General features: G+C 39.7%; 1 protein-coding gene across 7 annotated transcripts in view; it reads right to left on the minus strand.

Moving 5' to 3' along the window:
- The window catches only part of GRID1 (glutamate ionotropic receptor delta type subunit 1), a 528,159-nt gene that overhangs the window by 55,682 nt on the left and 455,586 nt on the right, over positions 1 to 16,891 (minus strand). For all 7 annotated transcript variants that reach the window (XM_074924306.1, XM_074924305.1, XM_074924304.1 and 4 more), the window contains 2 exons: positions 2,106 to 2,207; positions 388 to 585 (listed from right to left, as the gene is read on the minus strand). In XM_074924306.1, coding sequence (XP_074780407.1) covers positions 388 to 585; positions 2,106 to 2,207 — 300 coding nt within the window. The remainder of the gene's footprint in view (positions 1 to 387; positions 586 to 2,105; positions 2,208 to 16,891) is intronic.

Consider the following 16,891-nt stretch of genomic DNA (forward strand, 5'->3'; position numbering starts at 1 on the left):
TAATTTATATTTTAAGAATAAATTAATTTTTCTCTATTTTCTATAGTCATTCACTCACGCACACATACATATCCTCTCTTCTTTCAGCTGGGTAAACACAGAGATTTACACTGATATAATTTACATTGAGAACAGTTGGGAGTAAATAGAACAACAGACTCCTTAGTTCCTATCCTGTATACGGTTACAGTTTACACCACACTCAAACCAGAAGCATTCTTCACTGGTGCTTTCATCCTAGTTCATTCCCTTGTAATATGGAATGGAGGAAATGGAGAATTTAAGCAACACCCTTATAAAGCTTTGACACCCTACTCCGAAGAGCTTCGCTGTTTTTTTTTTTTTGTTTGTTTGGGTTTTTTTTTATGCAGCTTCTCCTCTGTGTACCTTGTTAATGAGTTCTCCAATCATGCCATTCCAGGAGCTGTTCTGGAGCTGCTGTCCATATTTGCCGTCAGGAGCTTGATATATCTCATACTTGAAGCCCAGATTCTTGGCAAGTGCATCCAGGACATCAATGGAAAACCCTTTATATCGTTTTGGTTGCCCAAGTATGTTCTCCGCTACCATCACAAAAGGTTCTTCCTGAGAAGAAAACAATATCTTAACTGATACTTGAAACAAGTTTTTTTAGGTTGCTTCTCTTAGCAAAAGGCCGTTTCCTCAGTTAATTCCGGACAACCTGGCACTGATTTTGAGGCAAAACCTTTTGAGGCAAAAACTGTAGGCCATGCAGCATACCATGAGGCGTCCCAACCAGACACCACTGCTTCAGCACCTGAGCCATGTGTTTTCCACAATTCTTGAGAAGAGGCAGAGACTCCAGAAGACAATTCCACCACCTCCAGCAGCTTCCTGGTGCCCACAGGTTGAATTGCTGTCTGAAGTACCTGCCTCTTCTCACGGACTATAAAGGAGGCGCAGACACTTGCCTTAGTGTCCTGACCAGCTGTCTAAAATACAGATATTAAGTTAAGAATGTAGGAGTTGTAGATAGGAACATTACTTCTGTCCATCTATCTCAGACCAAACCATATTCAGAAAGCCATCTTTTACAGAAAATCATTAATCTTATCTCCAGGAGACATACTAAAACAAGCTAAAAATGCTGCATTTTGGGAAAAAATGAAAATTTTGAAAATTCAGAGAATAACCCTCATGGTTCCTGGAGTATTTTAAAATAAAGTATGCTTTGGGACCAAGGAAATACTGCATTTTGTGGTATGTTTTCTGTCAGGCATGGGCATCCTGCTCGGGAACACTGGGCGCTTTTGGTGGCCCAGCAACATGACACTGGCTGCCTTTGAAACCTGGTATTGAGAGTCTCGTGGAAGGAATCTGCTCACCTCCCACGTGAGCTACTGCACAACCTTACCCGGCCCAGATAGAGGGGCTGGGCAGAGTGCCTTAACGCTCCTATGTGGTACTTCCTATTTGTACCGTGATTCAGAAAAACGAGAAATAAAAACCACAAGAAGGCGGCACATCCTGCAGTCTGCAAACTACAATAATTTAGGCGTTAATGCATTCAGGCCCTAATTTGCCCCTAAATTTAGCGTGTCGCTGACAGGAGCTCTGCTACCACTCTGGATACTAAGGGACAGCCATCCCAAAAGCATAATGATTTTTTTGAGAGACTACGCTTTTCTAAAAGTTACAGTTTATCTCAAAGGGAATTTATGAGTTTGATAGAGAAACACTTGATTAAATTTTACAGCCTGCAGTGTACAAGAGTCAAGATTAGATTATCATAATTGGCCCATCCGATCTTCAAATCCATGAAATGCTGGAAACTGCAGATTCAGGTTAGAGTACGGGATGTGGGACGCAGCCCTGTGCACTCAGGCCTTGTGCTGGTTCCATGCCCAGTAGGAATTACAATGAGAAATCCAGCACAAGCAAACAAACAAACGCTCTGCATCTCTGACAGTGCGTGGCTTCATGTCAAATAATAAAAGCCCAGCGTCCCTCTTCCTTATGTAAATGATCATCCAAAAAATACAGAACTGAAAATGATGGGGAAAAAACACCAAAGGAAGTGCCCAAAATACTCAGATCCTTTTGGTTTTGAGCATTTTGTTTCCTGAACTCAAATAGGGTCATACCAAGACAGTCACCACTTTGAGTGTCAATCCTTGTAGGTCATTGCCCAGGCGTCGTTCTTGTAGGCTCCCATTCAGTCCTTTCTCAGAGTCCCACGTTGCCAACTAGAACAGAAAGTACAGTGAGTCTGAAGGACTATTAGGCAGGAATCTTGCAGTATTTACATAAAAACATTTAACAGTAGCTTGACTGAATCCAGGACTGATATAGAGAGGATGTGTGGCTTTTTTTTTTTAATGCAGAATCAGAATTCATGAGTTTCAGAGGACAGACATAAGAAAGTACCTTGCCTGAATGTATTTTCACCGATGCCTGTAACGTAACTCCTCTCTTATCTGTAGCATTTGTCATATCATTTCACTTAGATCACTCTGATCTTGCATTTCTCCCCAGTAAGTTTATATTGCCTGACAGTCCTCAGGATAATCTGTGGTCTCACTATCCCATATTTCCCTCTCTGCTCAGATCGCCTCCTACTTTTCAAATAATTTCCTACTGCTTATCAAAGACCGACCTTTTTTTCCCGTTGCACAACGTTTTCTCTCACTGATAGTCATAAACTCTTCACACAGATTCTATGGTGTCAAACCTTCTCCTCTTCTCTCTCGGACTTTCTTCAGATCCTATCTGAAGTCCTATTCTCTCTGTTCTTGCCCTACGTCTACCTCATCAGTAAAACAATGACAGACTCCCAAATGTCCAGGCTCCTGATAATCAAATATCTCATATCCACCAGTGTTTCATCCATCTGCTAGGTGCACCTGCATGTGTATTTTCAGGATATCTCCCTGGAACATTACATCTAAATATTTTATTTTTCAATTAAATGTATCGCTTTAAAAATCAATTTTACTGCATTTTCTGAAGAGAAATGCAGTAAAATTCAACAGAATGGGTTCAGTTGGTCCAACCCAAACCATTCCATGATTCTATGATTCTGTAGAAAAAGTCAATCTTAAGTGACCTTTGGATTATTCAAACTAAACATGCTCTTCAGCAGCAGTCAGACACTCCTTCTGCCTTCAAACATAATCCATGGTGTCATTTCCTTCAGAACAGTCATAAACAGTATCCAGTAGAAACTGTTTCCGTCTTTTTTTTTCAGCTCTACTCTTAAACACCAATACTATGCTCACATATGTGGAAGCAGGGCTGTTAGCTGAAGGCATGCCCTGTAGAAACTAAACACAATCCAAGATCTGTGAAATGTGGCTTCTTCCTGCCAGAAGCTAATATTCACGTAACAAGTCAAAACCTTCTTGGAAAGAACTTACTTCACTAAAAATGCCTATGGCTAGATGTCCTACATGATTTATTTCTGTGACTTCAGTTTTATCCTAAAGCCTCAAAAATCAAACCAATGAATAAAAAGTGATAGGAGAGATCTGCATAGTTTTATTTTTGTTTTGTGGCGCTACAGTGATAAACAGGAAACTAGGAAAGAATGGGACATTCAGTGACTATTCAGCCATCAGAACTATCACAACTGATGGAAGTTATTAGTTATTCTATAGCGACTAATTCTTCAAAGCTGAGACACAGGAAAGAATTAAGCTACCCCTCCTTTCATCCAGATGACCTGGAGGATGGAAGAGGAGAATGACTGAATAATATTCAAATTTGTAATGACACTTCTGAAAGCTAAAATATCTCAAATTGAAAATTCTCCCCCTGTGATGCCAGCTTGGAGTGACAGATGAACTACCTATGGTTTCTTTTAAATTCGAATTTAGATGCTTGCTCTGAATTATGTCCGGATGTTTCTTTGCTTTTGCTATTGCCAAACCAAATGGACGAATTTGTCATCTGACATGAATCAGTGTGGTTCAACAGACTTCAAAGACTGGCACAGGGGTGTGTGTGGTATATACTGTGTCTCAACTCTGTAAAGAAAGTTCACTGTCTAAGCCTTCTTCAGCTGTCCTGTGCAGTAGATATATGATAAAGATACACCAAAGGTTTTGGCCAGAATGGCTTGTACAATCTACGGAGGATGATTAAATATTTATTAAATGTAACACATCCGTTTATTACTTCACCGCTGGTGGACTGACATTTCTTCTCCAACTCATTTTCTTTTCCACAAAGTCTACCCGATTTCATAGCAAGGCCTTAAGACTTTTCGAAAACCCTAAGCTTCACGTTTTGCATTAATTCTAAGAATTCCAAAAAGGAACTGGAGACATGCCAGTCCAAAACCCATAAATTTATTCCTTTTATTCAAAAAGAGCAAGACAAAAGATTCCTCTTTTATGCAGTAAGAGTAGGGAGCATATTTCACTTCAGCACAGACCTCCACAGCGTTCTCTACGGAGGGACAAACTTTCCAGTCTCTAAAAAACAAACCATGCAGATAAAGTTGATAAATGGAATATGAGGGAAACCATTTCCAGAAGGGATTTTTCCCGTGCATCCTTGTGCTTCAGAACATTTGTTCAGAAGTGTGCAAATTTTAACTTGCCCTCCTTGCAGACAGAATATTGTTTATAGGACCGATGTATTTACAGATAAGTCTATCAATTCGTGACAACTGACCTGTCAAGATCAGTGCCTGAGAAAGTCATTTCCAGCCCTGTTAAACGCAATGAGTACTGCTGTTATTTGATAAGGCTGTTAGAGTTTCATTCTTTGTAGAAATAATGTTCCATGTCCCTACCAGAAGTCTGAAGCCAAAGGTTACAGCACAGCCATCAGCTGATAGGAGATAAAGGGCTTTTAGATCTGATTGTGACAAACAACTGCTTGAAGAATCAGAACTTGTAGGATGTATTTCAAAAATCAATGGTCTCTGGAACATATATTTAATGGCAGTCTGGTGGTTGGTTTTTTTTTTGATTCTCAAGTTACTCGGTTATGGGGTTTCAGCTACTTTATTAAAGCTTTTCAACTTACACCTTCCTAGATTCTCTTTCTAAAATAGCCGTATTGCTGGGAATCCTACAGTTCTAGCCATGCATCAGAAGCTCAATCACCCAATAAAGGCAAATCAGAGGAAACAAATGTGGAATTCAGACAAAAAAAGCGCAATTTGTTGGAAAATTCTAGCTCAAAACATGATTCTGATCTTTATCAATATTTACTGCATTTTCAACCAGAGCTACAAGAAAAAGATTGGGGAGATAAAGACACAATTTTAGCATTGTTTTCAACCTCCACAAGCAATGTATAGCTCCACACACACATACTCAACACAGAATCAAAACAATTACTTGGCTAGACAACCTGGGAATGTCAAATGATCAAGGGTGTCATCCAAAGCGTGTCTCTTGAAGCTCCTGTTCAGGACTTTGTCGTGAATGGTACTGATAGATATGTCAGGACCTCAAAGAAAACTTGATGTAAATGTAACTTTAGGGTTCCTGAGTTTCCACTGATAAATTAGAAGTCAAATTCTACAAAGGAATTTCATGACTTCGTTAATGATGCAGCTGATGGCTGCCCAACACTTGAGCGATTAGCTCTCGAAGGAAAATCATACTGAGATGTCACGGTAAACACACCAGAGAATATCAGACACGATGCCACAAAAGTGTGAAGACCCTCATCAGCACAAGGCGGCAGACGATCCTTCTGCTCGGATAAATCAAGGCTGAATGTACTAAACACTGATTTGCAAGATTTACTACCGCCTGTGAACTTGACCAACTAGATTGAGAACATGGGTGCCACTCCCTTTAGGAGATGAAACTGATGTTAAACTCAGGTATTTGTTGCAAACCTGCTTGTCTGCAAACTCTGCATGTTGCTGGTACTCTCTCACACAGTGATTACACACGCCTGGAAGGAGGAACGTGAATTTAGTTTTCTTAACTCTGCTGTGAACAGTCAGACCACTGGACTATGGCAAATGTCTGTCTCGGGCCCAAACAAATGGAGACAAAAATCATCCCAAACTACTAATAAATACAGTTGAAAACTGACATTGACATAAAAAGTGAACATTAGTGTTTCTATCACAAAAGTGAGCAAGATCATCTACCCTACTTTAGTTTATGGTGCAGCAGTTACTGTCCAAATAACGCATGTCGGTGCTATCTAACATCATTTTTAAGTATGATGCCATCCTAAACATGATTTACTTTTCAGGGAAAAATGTGATTTCCAGAAGAAATAAAACAAGATAATTTTCAGCAGATGTGTAGTACTGTTTGAAAGGGCTACAATCAATCCAGAGCATGCTGCTTCTATCTTACCAAACCCTGAAAAGTTTTAACCGGTGACTCCTTTGGAGATAAGTTTACACTCTCCAAAGAAATGAAACTTGTGAGTCCCTGCCTTAAGGTTACACTATCCAAAGAAATTAAATTTGGGGGTTCCTGCCTTGAAACCTGAAAAACTTCTGACAGGGAACTGAAGAGAGCGCAAGGCAGGCAGTGAGACCGCCAGGAGACAGACACACCTGTGTCAACCCAGAGCACATTTTCTGTGAACATGAAAGCTCTTCTGTCCATGGAGTTAAGGATATTAATCCATGCCACTCACAATCTGATAATGCTTTTAGATTAAAGTTGAATTGAAATGGATTTCACTTCAATGATGACTTGTTTCTTTAATTGAAGTATGCAATATGGCTAAACACTTACTGAAACATTTAAAGGTATGAAAACATATTTTAAGCAAACATAATAATCAAACAGAACCCAAATAAACAAAATCTAAACAACAACAACAACAAAATCTTTACAGAAGACAAATACAAAATAAGGCAGTGGCCCATTAAATAAACGGAGTAACTTGGACACTCCTCTCACAATTCTAAGGAATGACAAGAATTCTATTTAAATAGCAAGTAAAACATTTACATTTAAGTCCACAATTCTTTTTTAAAGGCAGTAGATCAGTAATCTAGAGAATTTGCTGTCATTCAGTATCATTTACAACAAGGTATTAGCAGGACTCACACACTGGATTCTGTGTCCTTCTTAAGGAACTGTGACAGGATTCCCCAAAACATCATTTCCATTTTTATGACTGGAGTTGCCCTGAAGGTAGCAAAATCTTTTCATTTGACATATGGGACTATAATTAAGAATTTAAGCTACATTCTGTGGTCCAGCATAATTCAACCTTGTCTGCAGTGAAATACCTGCAAGTCATCTATATCCAGATGTTTAGTCTATCCTGATATATTCTGCATTTGTTTGTATTAAGGACGTAGATTGCTTCAAACATCCACAGGGGGACTGGAATACCTATGCACCTGTAGCCATAGAGCCACCAAGAACTCTAATAAAACATATTAAAACTATGAAGCAGAGGACTGTGAACCAAGTCTTAAAGAGTAAAGAAACTCTCGGTCTTTAAGGTGAAAAATTTTCTCACACGCTGTTCCATACTCAAAACGCTTGGTTTGCTGTTCAGGGGCCACACAAGGGTTGCATCTGTACGGTGAAAGTTCAGAGAAGGGCAGGGAGATGACGGGAAGCTGCTCTTTCCCATTCCCAGTCCTTCAGCAAGCAGCAGCATCCATCTCCTGAGAAAGTAATCTCTGTAAAGGCAATGACTAGTCAATATAAAGTAAGAACAAGTTTAGGACTAGGGAAGGGCTACCTCCTCCGGGGCTGCCATGCCAGTGGTGTTTGTCCAGCAGGACCCTGGTTTTCTGTGTACACTGATGTGACTGTTGCTTCTTTAATGGGACTTTAAGAATGTGAGATCTTCGGGGAAAAGAACACAGCTTAATCTAAGTTTAGTGTTTTGCAAATTTATGGTGCTATATAAATGATAGTAAAACATCTCCGGAGAATCACAGGAAGATGAGCATTGAACTGCAAGACCTTATAATGAACAAGTCATTCTGGAAAAACTGGAGTGCTTTTTCAATAGTACTGCAGAACTAATAGGTAACTGAGATGAAGAGGACAATATACTTTATCTGAATTGTAGCTTTGTTTCATACAGGGTCTTGTGAAACCTCACCCAGGACAAATTTAATTTCTTTCCTGAATAAGGACAACATCACATGATTTACAGACTAACTTTTAAGCAACAATGAAGATAGATGTATCAAAATAAGGAGAGAAGTTTTGGGGTGGTTTAGAGCAAGCCAATATCAAGATCTCATTTTTTTAATAGGTTTTTAATTATTTGGAAAAGGAAATAGCAAATTACTAAAATTAAAATTTCTAGGACGCAAAGATATCTCAAAACTGGGAAGCACTGCAAATATGTCAAGAAACAGAGAGAAAAATAAACGGCAGTGGTAGGAACCCAGACATGAAATAATAATATGCATCTTGCGTAACTAGAAGTGAGCGCTTATGAAAAGGCAAAATGAGTAATAGACTCAAGACTTCAATTGAAGAAGCAAACACAAAAATTAATGTTGAAAAATTGTGTGGGGTGAAAAGAAGCTGCAAATGGATGATGCGTTTGTCATCAAAAGCACTGGTGTGGTTGTGGTTTTGGATTCCACGTCTCATGGCGTTGGCTGCACAGAGAGCAGTCACAACACAGCTGAGAAAAATATACAGTCTTAACGCCGTGTTTAGCAACTGTGTGAACAATATTTAGTCATGCTAAAGGAAGAAAATCAAGGGACGACAGGAAACAGGACAATTGCTACTGGGGTGAGGAGTCCGTGCAAGAAGAGTAATATATGCAACTGTGTATACCTAAGGTAATGATGACTAAGAAATGGGAAAATTAAGAATCAAAACTAGATATGAGTAGTTCTCAGACAACAGTAGTCCTGCTGCTGACTTCCAATAATCTACAGAGACCCTTTCATATGGAATACAAACCACTTGCTAGAAATACCAATGCATTCTCAATGCAGATTGTGAATTGAGAAATAAGATAAAAAAGCAGAGGTTTTCTGGGTATTTCTAAACAAAACCATTTTTCATGGGAAAGGTTTGGCACATCTAGGGTATGAGGAAGTGCACATATGAAGGAAATCAAAGAGCAGCCTGGCGGTTCCTGAATTAACCAGAGATACCAGATCCGAACTGTTTTTTCACATAATGCTGGATCCCAGCCAAAGGTGATGAGGACACTTTTCTCATACGTGCACCAACTTCATTCGAGTCCCAGAGTGCAAGGTTTAGCCTGTGATGTCATCAATTTGCTGCATCTCAAGTGAGCGGATTAATCCCCACCTCTGAGGCGAGTATGGGGGCACGTTATCATTCATAAAGGTCAAAGGTATTAGTTTAGTCTTTACGATGAATGGAGTAATTCCTGAATACTTGAAAACCTCAGGTATTTTTGTCTCCAGCAGCGAAGTCCACACTGCTGAAATGAAACCATTCCTAGAACTCAGCCAGGGAGAAACTAGGTAGGAAGTGCACAGGAGCAATTCACGGTCCCAGCCTACAGTCACTTCAAATTGTACTTTAACTTAGCAAACCTACATAATACCATCGAATCCTGAGAGTTACACTTAGATAAAGTTAATTGACCATGGACCTAAAATAGAAAATAAAAGAAAGTTCAAGAACACTGAAGGAGGGATTTGAGTAGGAAAGAGCAATTGACCTGAAGTCACATATCTAAGGAAACAGATCTACACCGCTGCTCTTCTGAGAAGCCGGCGAAATAAATGGCAAACGTCTAGGATTAAGGTGCCACATGAAGACTGCCCTTGAAGTAGCGTAATGCCCTTCAAACCATGTGAGGAAGCTGGCTTACAATTAAGAGAGAAAAGCAGCATTAACTGAGTCACTATCGCATAGATAGTCCCGTGAAATTCTTATTTACGATTCAAGGAAACACATCTCCAGTTGTGCAAACAAAACGCGCTTTGGCAAGAAGCTGCAGAGTTACAAGCAGAAAATTCATACAAATTGGAATGAAAATTTCAAAATAATTCAAAGGGCTCAAACCCAATGAAAAGTGATAAAAAATACATTAAAGCAAAATGCAAATTAGTATCAGAAACATGGTTTTGCCATGTAAGATCCATTGCAGTATTAAACCACTATCGCCCAGAGAGTAATTAGAGTCTAGGATATAAAATCTCTCTCTCCATGTAATGTACAGTAATTTCTACATAATAGCTAAAATCGGGAAAAACCTAGAGGGGAAAAACTACAGTCCCTAACCCAGAACTGTGGGGGTGTAGCTTAGGACAGCAGACTACGTGCAGAGGCTCTGGTAGAGGTATTTCTGCATTAGGATTCTTCACTCTCTAGAAGCCTGTGTATTTATCCCACTCTTGCTCTCCAAATTCTGCTGTTCACTGCAATTAAAAATTTTGACCTTACCTCAGCAGTATCTCAGCTCCACTATTTTTACAGTTCTTCATTGCAGAGAACATCAAATATTTTGATGTGAGAGGAAGCGGTTTCCTTTATGTTCTTCATTAGCCAAAGATCAGTTCAATTAAATCTAATGGCCATATTATTAAAAGCCAACTATTTTACATATAGTAGAGCTTCCACAATGAAACTGAAGATTAGGCACATTATGCCTTATGCGACTAATATTAAGGAAGCTGAGATATTCTTGTGCATTCATTTGTTACACCGCAGCTTTCGGCAGTGCTGTGACTGAGGAGTTTCATCCAGCATTGAAGTCGTTTTCTGTAACCCCACAGCTTTCAGGGATGCGGGGTAAGATTGTCGTGCCCCTTGGGAGTGGATCAGCACCACACACTTTACATTTTACATGGCGTATACGTCACATTGAATGTTATGTTGAAGGATATAAATTATGAATGTTATATCTTTTTGCTGAAATAAGATATTGCTCCATTAATTTACAGATTGAGGCATTAGTTTGCCAGCAAGTCAATGAAGGAGCAATGATACCAGTTCAGGATTGCTTCTCCCTCCGTATCGTGAGAGCTGGTGAGCATCTTCGCTCTCTCACACAACTCAGAGAAACGTTCTACTGTGCTGAGCCCGAGCAAAGCGTGAATGGGGCAGCAAATCCACATGAAGCAGAAAAAGGAGCTGACAGGACACGACAAGATAAATGTAACCTGTTAATACTCATAACATAAAAGTATAAATAGACCATCTTCATCTCTGGTAGAATAAATTGCTTCAATTAATACTAGTCTTTGAAGGAGCAGTGACTGCAACATGCTGATGTTATTAGTGCAGCAACACAGGCACTGGAAAAGATGTGGTACTAAATGAAGCAGTCACAGGAGTGAAAACAATATGAACAAGAATATAATCTTCCAATGGCTTCTCTAGAAAGCGCAGGCAAGTATTACTCTGTCCCCAAATTTTTGCATTTCTTTTCCCTAACGCAAAATCAAAATGGGGCAAAAAGAAATAAATTGGGAGCTCTTTTCTTCCAGGATCTTGCAGGTTTTATTCTTGTAAAGCAGGCAGATAGCCTCTACCCCTGTCCATCTGCAGTTCTGCCACTTTTCAAGGCTTCAAGATAAGAAAACACGCTCCAGTCCTGGTGTTGAATCAGGTGGCAGTGTTGCTACAGCAGAAGATGTTTGTGCAGCACCACAGTTCTCCTAAAGGTTGAGTAGCTGTGAGTACCTAAAATACTGCTGAATCAGGTACTTCCCAGGGGCGCTGTAAATTACCAGTTGGTATGAACAGCCAGGCCTCTAAGCATAAAATTAAAACTGATAAATAATCATAAAAGTTAGACCCATCCCAATATAAAGTTCACAACAGATCTCACAAGTAACGGACTGGAAAACCTACGGCGTGAGCTCCGTGCCACTGGGTTACCTGTTCTGGAAGGCAAACAAGCCCCTCGTCTTTCTTCTGCAGTTTTAAAACCAGACAGAATTGCTGCCCAGTGAGAGATGGGCAGGTGCTGGACCCCAATGATACTCTGAGCGCTGCTGTTCAATACCGAACGGCAGCTACTTCAGGGGTAGTCGCTTGTGGACAAAACTGAACCAACTCCCCCTGCCATGACTCATGTTGGGGGTAAAACAGAAACAAATCCATCTCACACAGAGAACAGATTCTTTTCAAAGCTTCCAAAGGCTTTTTGGTGGGAAATTACTAGCTTTTGAGAGCAGAATTACCCTTGTTATCTATGCAATAGTGAACTCAGCAGACGTCTTTGTAAACAAAATGGAAAAAAATCACTGAAAAGTTGTATGTGACAACAGTTACAAATTCATTTTGATTTTATATAGGTTCTTGTCCCGCTCTGTGCAGTGTAGTAACCAAATACCGTCCTGTAGTGATGTTCTGAGAATTTACTGGGGAGGGAGAGGAGGAGGGGATTGTGCAGCCGAACAGCTCTCAGGACCTGGAATCTTTTCCAGTCCTTCTCCACGAGAGCTCTGCACTTGGGAATTAACTGGCACGCTACAGCTGGCGATGCCAAAACATCTGCTCTTTTGGGGAATTCACCACTGGATTTCTTGGCTATTTTCTGAGCCGAACGCTTTTACACGTTCAAGAAACCCGTGCGTGTATCTGCAATTCTAACAACGGAACGTTTCCTGGCCTGGCCCGTTCTGTGGCCGTGGAGGAGGAGGCTATGGGGGGATTTCCCAGGCGCAGACCTCCGGCAGCCTGCCCATCACGAACTCGCTTTCTGATTCTGGCTGATGGCACCGCATCATCTCAGAATGAGAGCAAGTTCAGCCCTCTCTTGGTATCACCTGTCCAGCTAGTTCCCAATCCCATATTGAAAAATGCTCTTCTCTCAAACTCCAGATTATTTTTGAAAAACTCCACAATTTCGAGAGTATTTTTTCGTCGAAAATGATTTCTAAAATAAAATTCTTCCTAAAATCTTCATTTGCAAAACTTTGAGATTTAGTGTCTTCTTACATTTTCTACGAAATTTGTATAATTTTATTTCATTTTCCTAACACTGCTCATGACTTAATGATAGTTTGGTGTCCTTAATACACGGACAGTTTTTTAGAGGAGAAGATATCCTGTTCACATTTTAATTCAAAAGGGATGGATTTATAAATGTAAGTTATGAAACAAATTTAAAACCTTAACACAAAGAGGTCAAAGCCTTAGATGAAATGTTGGTGCTTTGAAATTAACATTTTAACAATATTTTATCAGAACTGATGTCAAGAGAAGTTAATATTCTCTGGTGACACAGGTGACAATCCTCAACGCCAAAGTTTCCCTGCCAAAGGTTTTAAGTGAATTTTGATAAGCTCTGGTTATCAGCACTGGAATATAGACCCATATCTATGGAAACACTGAAAATTCCTGTAATAAATTAAGAAATTCAGTTTTTACTGAACTCTCCCTTGTTTTGTTCTTTACAACGTGACTTCACCTCTATCCTTGCTTCCCATAGAACGTGACACAAAACACCTTCCACAATTTGCAGACATTTTTCTCCTCAACGATAAAAACAACTGATTTTAAAAACCCCTTAACTCGGTGTTTGTTAGTGGATAATTACCTCTCCAAGAAACAAAAGAACTGTAGATAGCATTAAGTATTATTTTTCTTCCGTGTAATAATATAAATTTCACGGTATTCGTTAACGAGAAGCCATATTGAGACAGCTTTCAAAAATATATTTATCCCTTTGGCTTTGTTACATACATTAGAGCAGGTTTTGTAAGACAAAGAAGATCAGCTTATTCACAAAGCCAATTAGCAGAGAATATACAAACATTTTATCCCTAGATATTACCCTTTATGTAAACTATATGGCAGTTGCTGAGTGTTCCCAAGGAATATAACGAGACGCTCACCTAATCTTTGATCGTTCTTCATAAACTGTGGTAAGCATGGAAAATACTTTTCCATGTTACTGTTTACAAACACTTTGCTTACAGAGTTTTTGCTCGCAAAACAACATCAGTAAGACTTTCTAGCTTTAAAAAAAAAAACAAAAAAAATGGAATTTTGGAACTTCTGAGCAATATTACGCAGTGACGGACAGTGCACACAGGGTATGTAAGAAAGATTACAGTGATAAATATTTTGCCCCAGCTCCATAAACCAACATGTACCAGCAAAACTCCATCACTGAAAAGAATGTGGTACTTTCAGCAAAGTAGTCAGAGGTAAGAAATGGAGGCGGGTTAGAAAGACAGCTTGTACTAGGTGTAATGCTTAAAGCCTCGCCTTTCAGAGTCCTTACCATGGCTTTAAAAATAAACACTGATCTCCAGGAAGCTTTATAAAAGAGCCCTACATCATGTTTGGAAGGATTCAGTGTTTTAGTAAGTTTATATAATTAGTACAAAACTCATTTAACATAGCACCTGATGCTTTGATGTCACCAAAGTGTTGAGAAAAGCTTTTAAACAGGACAAACCTGATCAAATTAGAAACTAAGACATGATTTATGTGTGGCCAAAACTTCTTGGTGGGAGGAGACAAAAATTTCTAGGCCCGTGGAGGGCCCCAGAGAAGCAGCAGAGTCTCTGCTGGGGGAAGGCAGCGGCTCTCTGGGAACGGCCCGGCAGTCACATCACATTTGCAGAGCATCCTAAGCTTAAAACGTAACAAGATTTATTCCTAAAGTGTAAATGGCTCTCGGTCACTGCAGGGCAGGTAGTCTTTCAACAATAAACAGCATTGTATTTGTACCCAGCATTAGGGCTAAAATGGGCAGCGCTCTCAGAGAAACAGGGTTGCAGAAATACGGCAAAGAATTACCACAAACACATCTGGGGAGGAAAAAACCACACACGTTACATTTATTATATCCCTTCCTTACTGCTTTAACCTGATATTCTTTTCGTTGCTATGGTGATGGCTATCCAGCCATTTATACATTTAAAGAAAAAAAAAAAAAATCAGTATTCCCTCTCATGAAATTCTAAGTGTGAGAAATATCTCCTTAATGCAATATAAAGACTATTTCCTCAGTGGACCCATCAAGCATTCATTATCCTAAGGTCTTCTGAGTCCATTTAAACTTCTCTCTTCTACACATTCTGTGGCAATGAATTCCAAAATATAAGATACAGTCTCTGAAAATGTACTTTCTTTTATTAGTTGTAAGCTGGCTACCTGTTCATTTTATTAAGTATCCTCTAGGTTTCCATCATGAGGAAAAAAAAAAAAGAGTAATTGCTCCCATTTCATTTTTTCATCTCTTTGTTTCACAAACACCTAGCCACACTCCCCTCTTTTGTCTGCTTCCTGAGCTGAAGAATCATGGGCTCTACAGTCTGTTCATACAGAAACAATCTGATATCTCCAATCTCCAATCACTCTTCTTCTGCCTCTGTATCTCTTCTAGTTCTTCCATATATTTTTCAGAGACAAAAAAAAAAAAAAACAACTCAAAAAATCCCCTATTGAGACTGGCCAAAAAACAATCCATGGAAAACTGGAAAACTGGCTTTGGAAAGCCAACTTTCTGATACAGTATTAAACCTTTATTTTAAAATTCTTACAAGAGTTAACTTAAAAATCTGCATTAAAATGCAGACACAGCTGAACAAGGGAAGTGGATGGGAAACAAATGTCACTTGCCATAAGAAACTGGATGCATTTAGATAAGATACACTTAGAAAACGGAAAATAAATGCTTACCTACTACATGAAAAAATAAGATGTAGGATTATTTAATGTTTCTTGGAAAAAGAAACTTTCATTCAGTAGAAAAAATGGTCACACCCTCCATTGTATTAGTTGGGAAATATTCCTAGAACTCTTTCCCTGCCTAAGCGTGGCATACATGAAGTCGAGAGCTACGAGCTAGCAATAATCTCCCTCCTTCCACTAGACTCAGAATAAAACAAATCATTTGTTGGTATTTGTCCGCCTGCAACTCTTCCCAAAGCTCAGGGGAATCTGGAGGCATTCAGGGTTTCTGTAGACTGTTTTTCTGTCTGCATAAAGCACATCAGGCCTCTACAAATGTTCCAGCCAACATGGATTTTTTTTTTTTTTTTTTTTTTTTATAATTCACAGAATTGCCTTGCAGGTCCCAGAATGTCCAAAGGCTACAGACTTTGCTCACAAATCAAATTAATTAAAGGAAACAAAATTAACAGCATGTTAATAATTATGGGTTGCTGTGCGCATCTCCATGGTACAATATTCCCAGCTGCTTTGGAGCAGGCTTAGGACAAGCACTAATGGTTGGAAAGCCCTACAATCTGCTGGCTGTCCATCAACTTGGTAGCTTATGATACTTGAGTGAAAACTTGCCCAGTATTGAACTAGAAGGACCTGCACTAAACAGATTAATAACTCGCTCCATGACAGATTTCAACCTGTAGCAACTCTGGGGAGGGATGAAGGAAGAGGTGACAAATATCCCCATCACACCAGCCCAGGTGATGCTACTAAAATGCTGCTAATTAGCACTCCCAAGGTCACAGTTTGTCAACAACCTGTGCTCAGATGGGCATCGAAAACAGACACAATCAAGGATGGAGGAGAAACTCCAATAGCTGAGGTCCTTCCAGTGCTGGCAGCTCGGACCGTGAAAGCCGCGTCTGTTCACTGCTCAGAGGCAGGAGGGCTCCTACACCCAGGGCTGTCAGTCTTGTGCCAGCACAAGCACTCACTCACTTTTAGAGTCTGGGAAAGGAAAAAGATTTGACTGTTTCTCATGTAAAATATATTGAAAAGTCTGGCTAGCTGGCTAGCTTTGGGTCCCCAGGTCACAGGCCCTGCATCCCGAGATTCACCTCTTCAGGGGGTCCTGCAAAAGGCAGATCCTGATTAGAGACAACTCCTCCAGTGAAGGACTTCACCTTCACCCTGATGAGTAACACAACCATCTAAAATCATCATTAAAGTAGCTAAACCGTTCTTCTTTAAAAGGAAAATATCCCTCCCTGTGTTCACCTAGGGCTGTCATAAAAATGCCATTCCTTCATCTCTTCTTGCATCAAATATGCATCTGGGCTGGCATTAAATATATCTGATATACACGATACATGTAGACAGATATGTATATA

The sequence above is a fragment of the Athene noctua genome, chromosome 21, assembly GCF_965140245.1.
Source record: "Athene noctua chromosome 21, bAthNoc1.hap1.1, whole genome shotgun sequence".
Taxonomy (NCBI): Eukaryota; Metazoa; Chordata; class Aves; order Strigiformes; family Strigidae; genus Athene; species Athene noctua.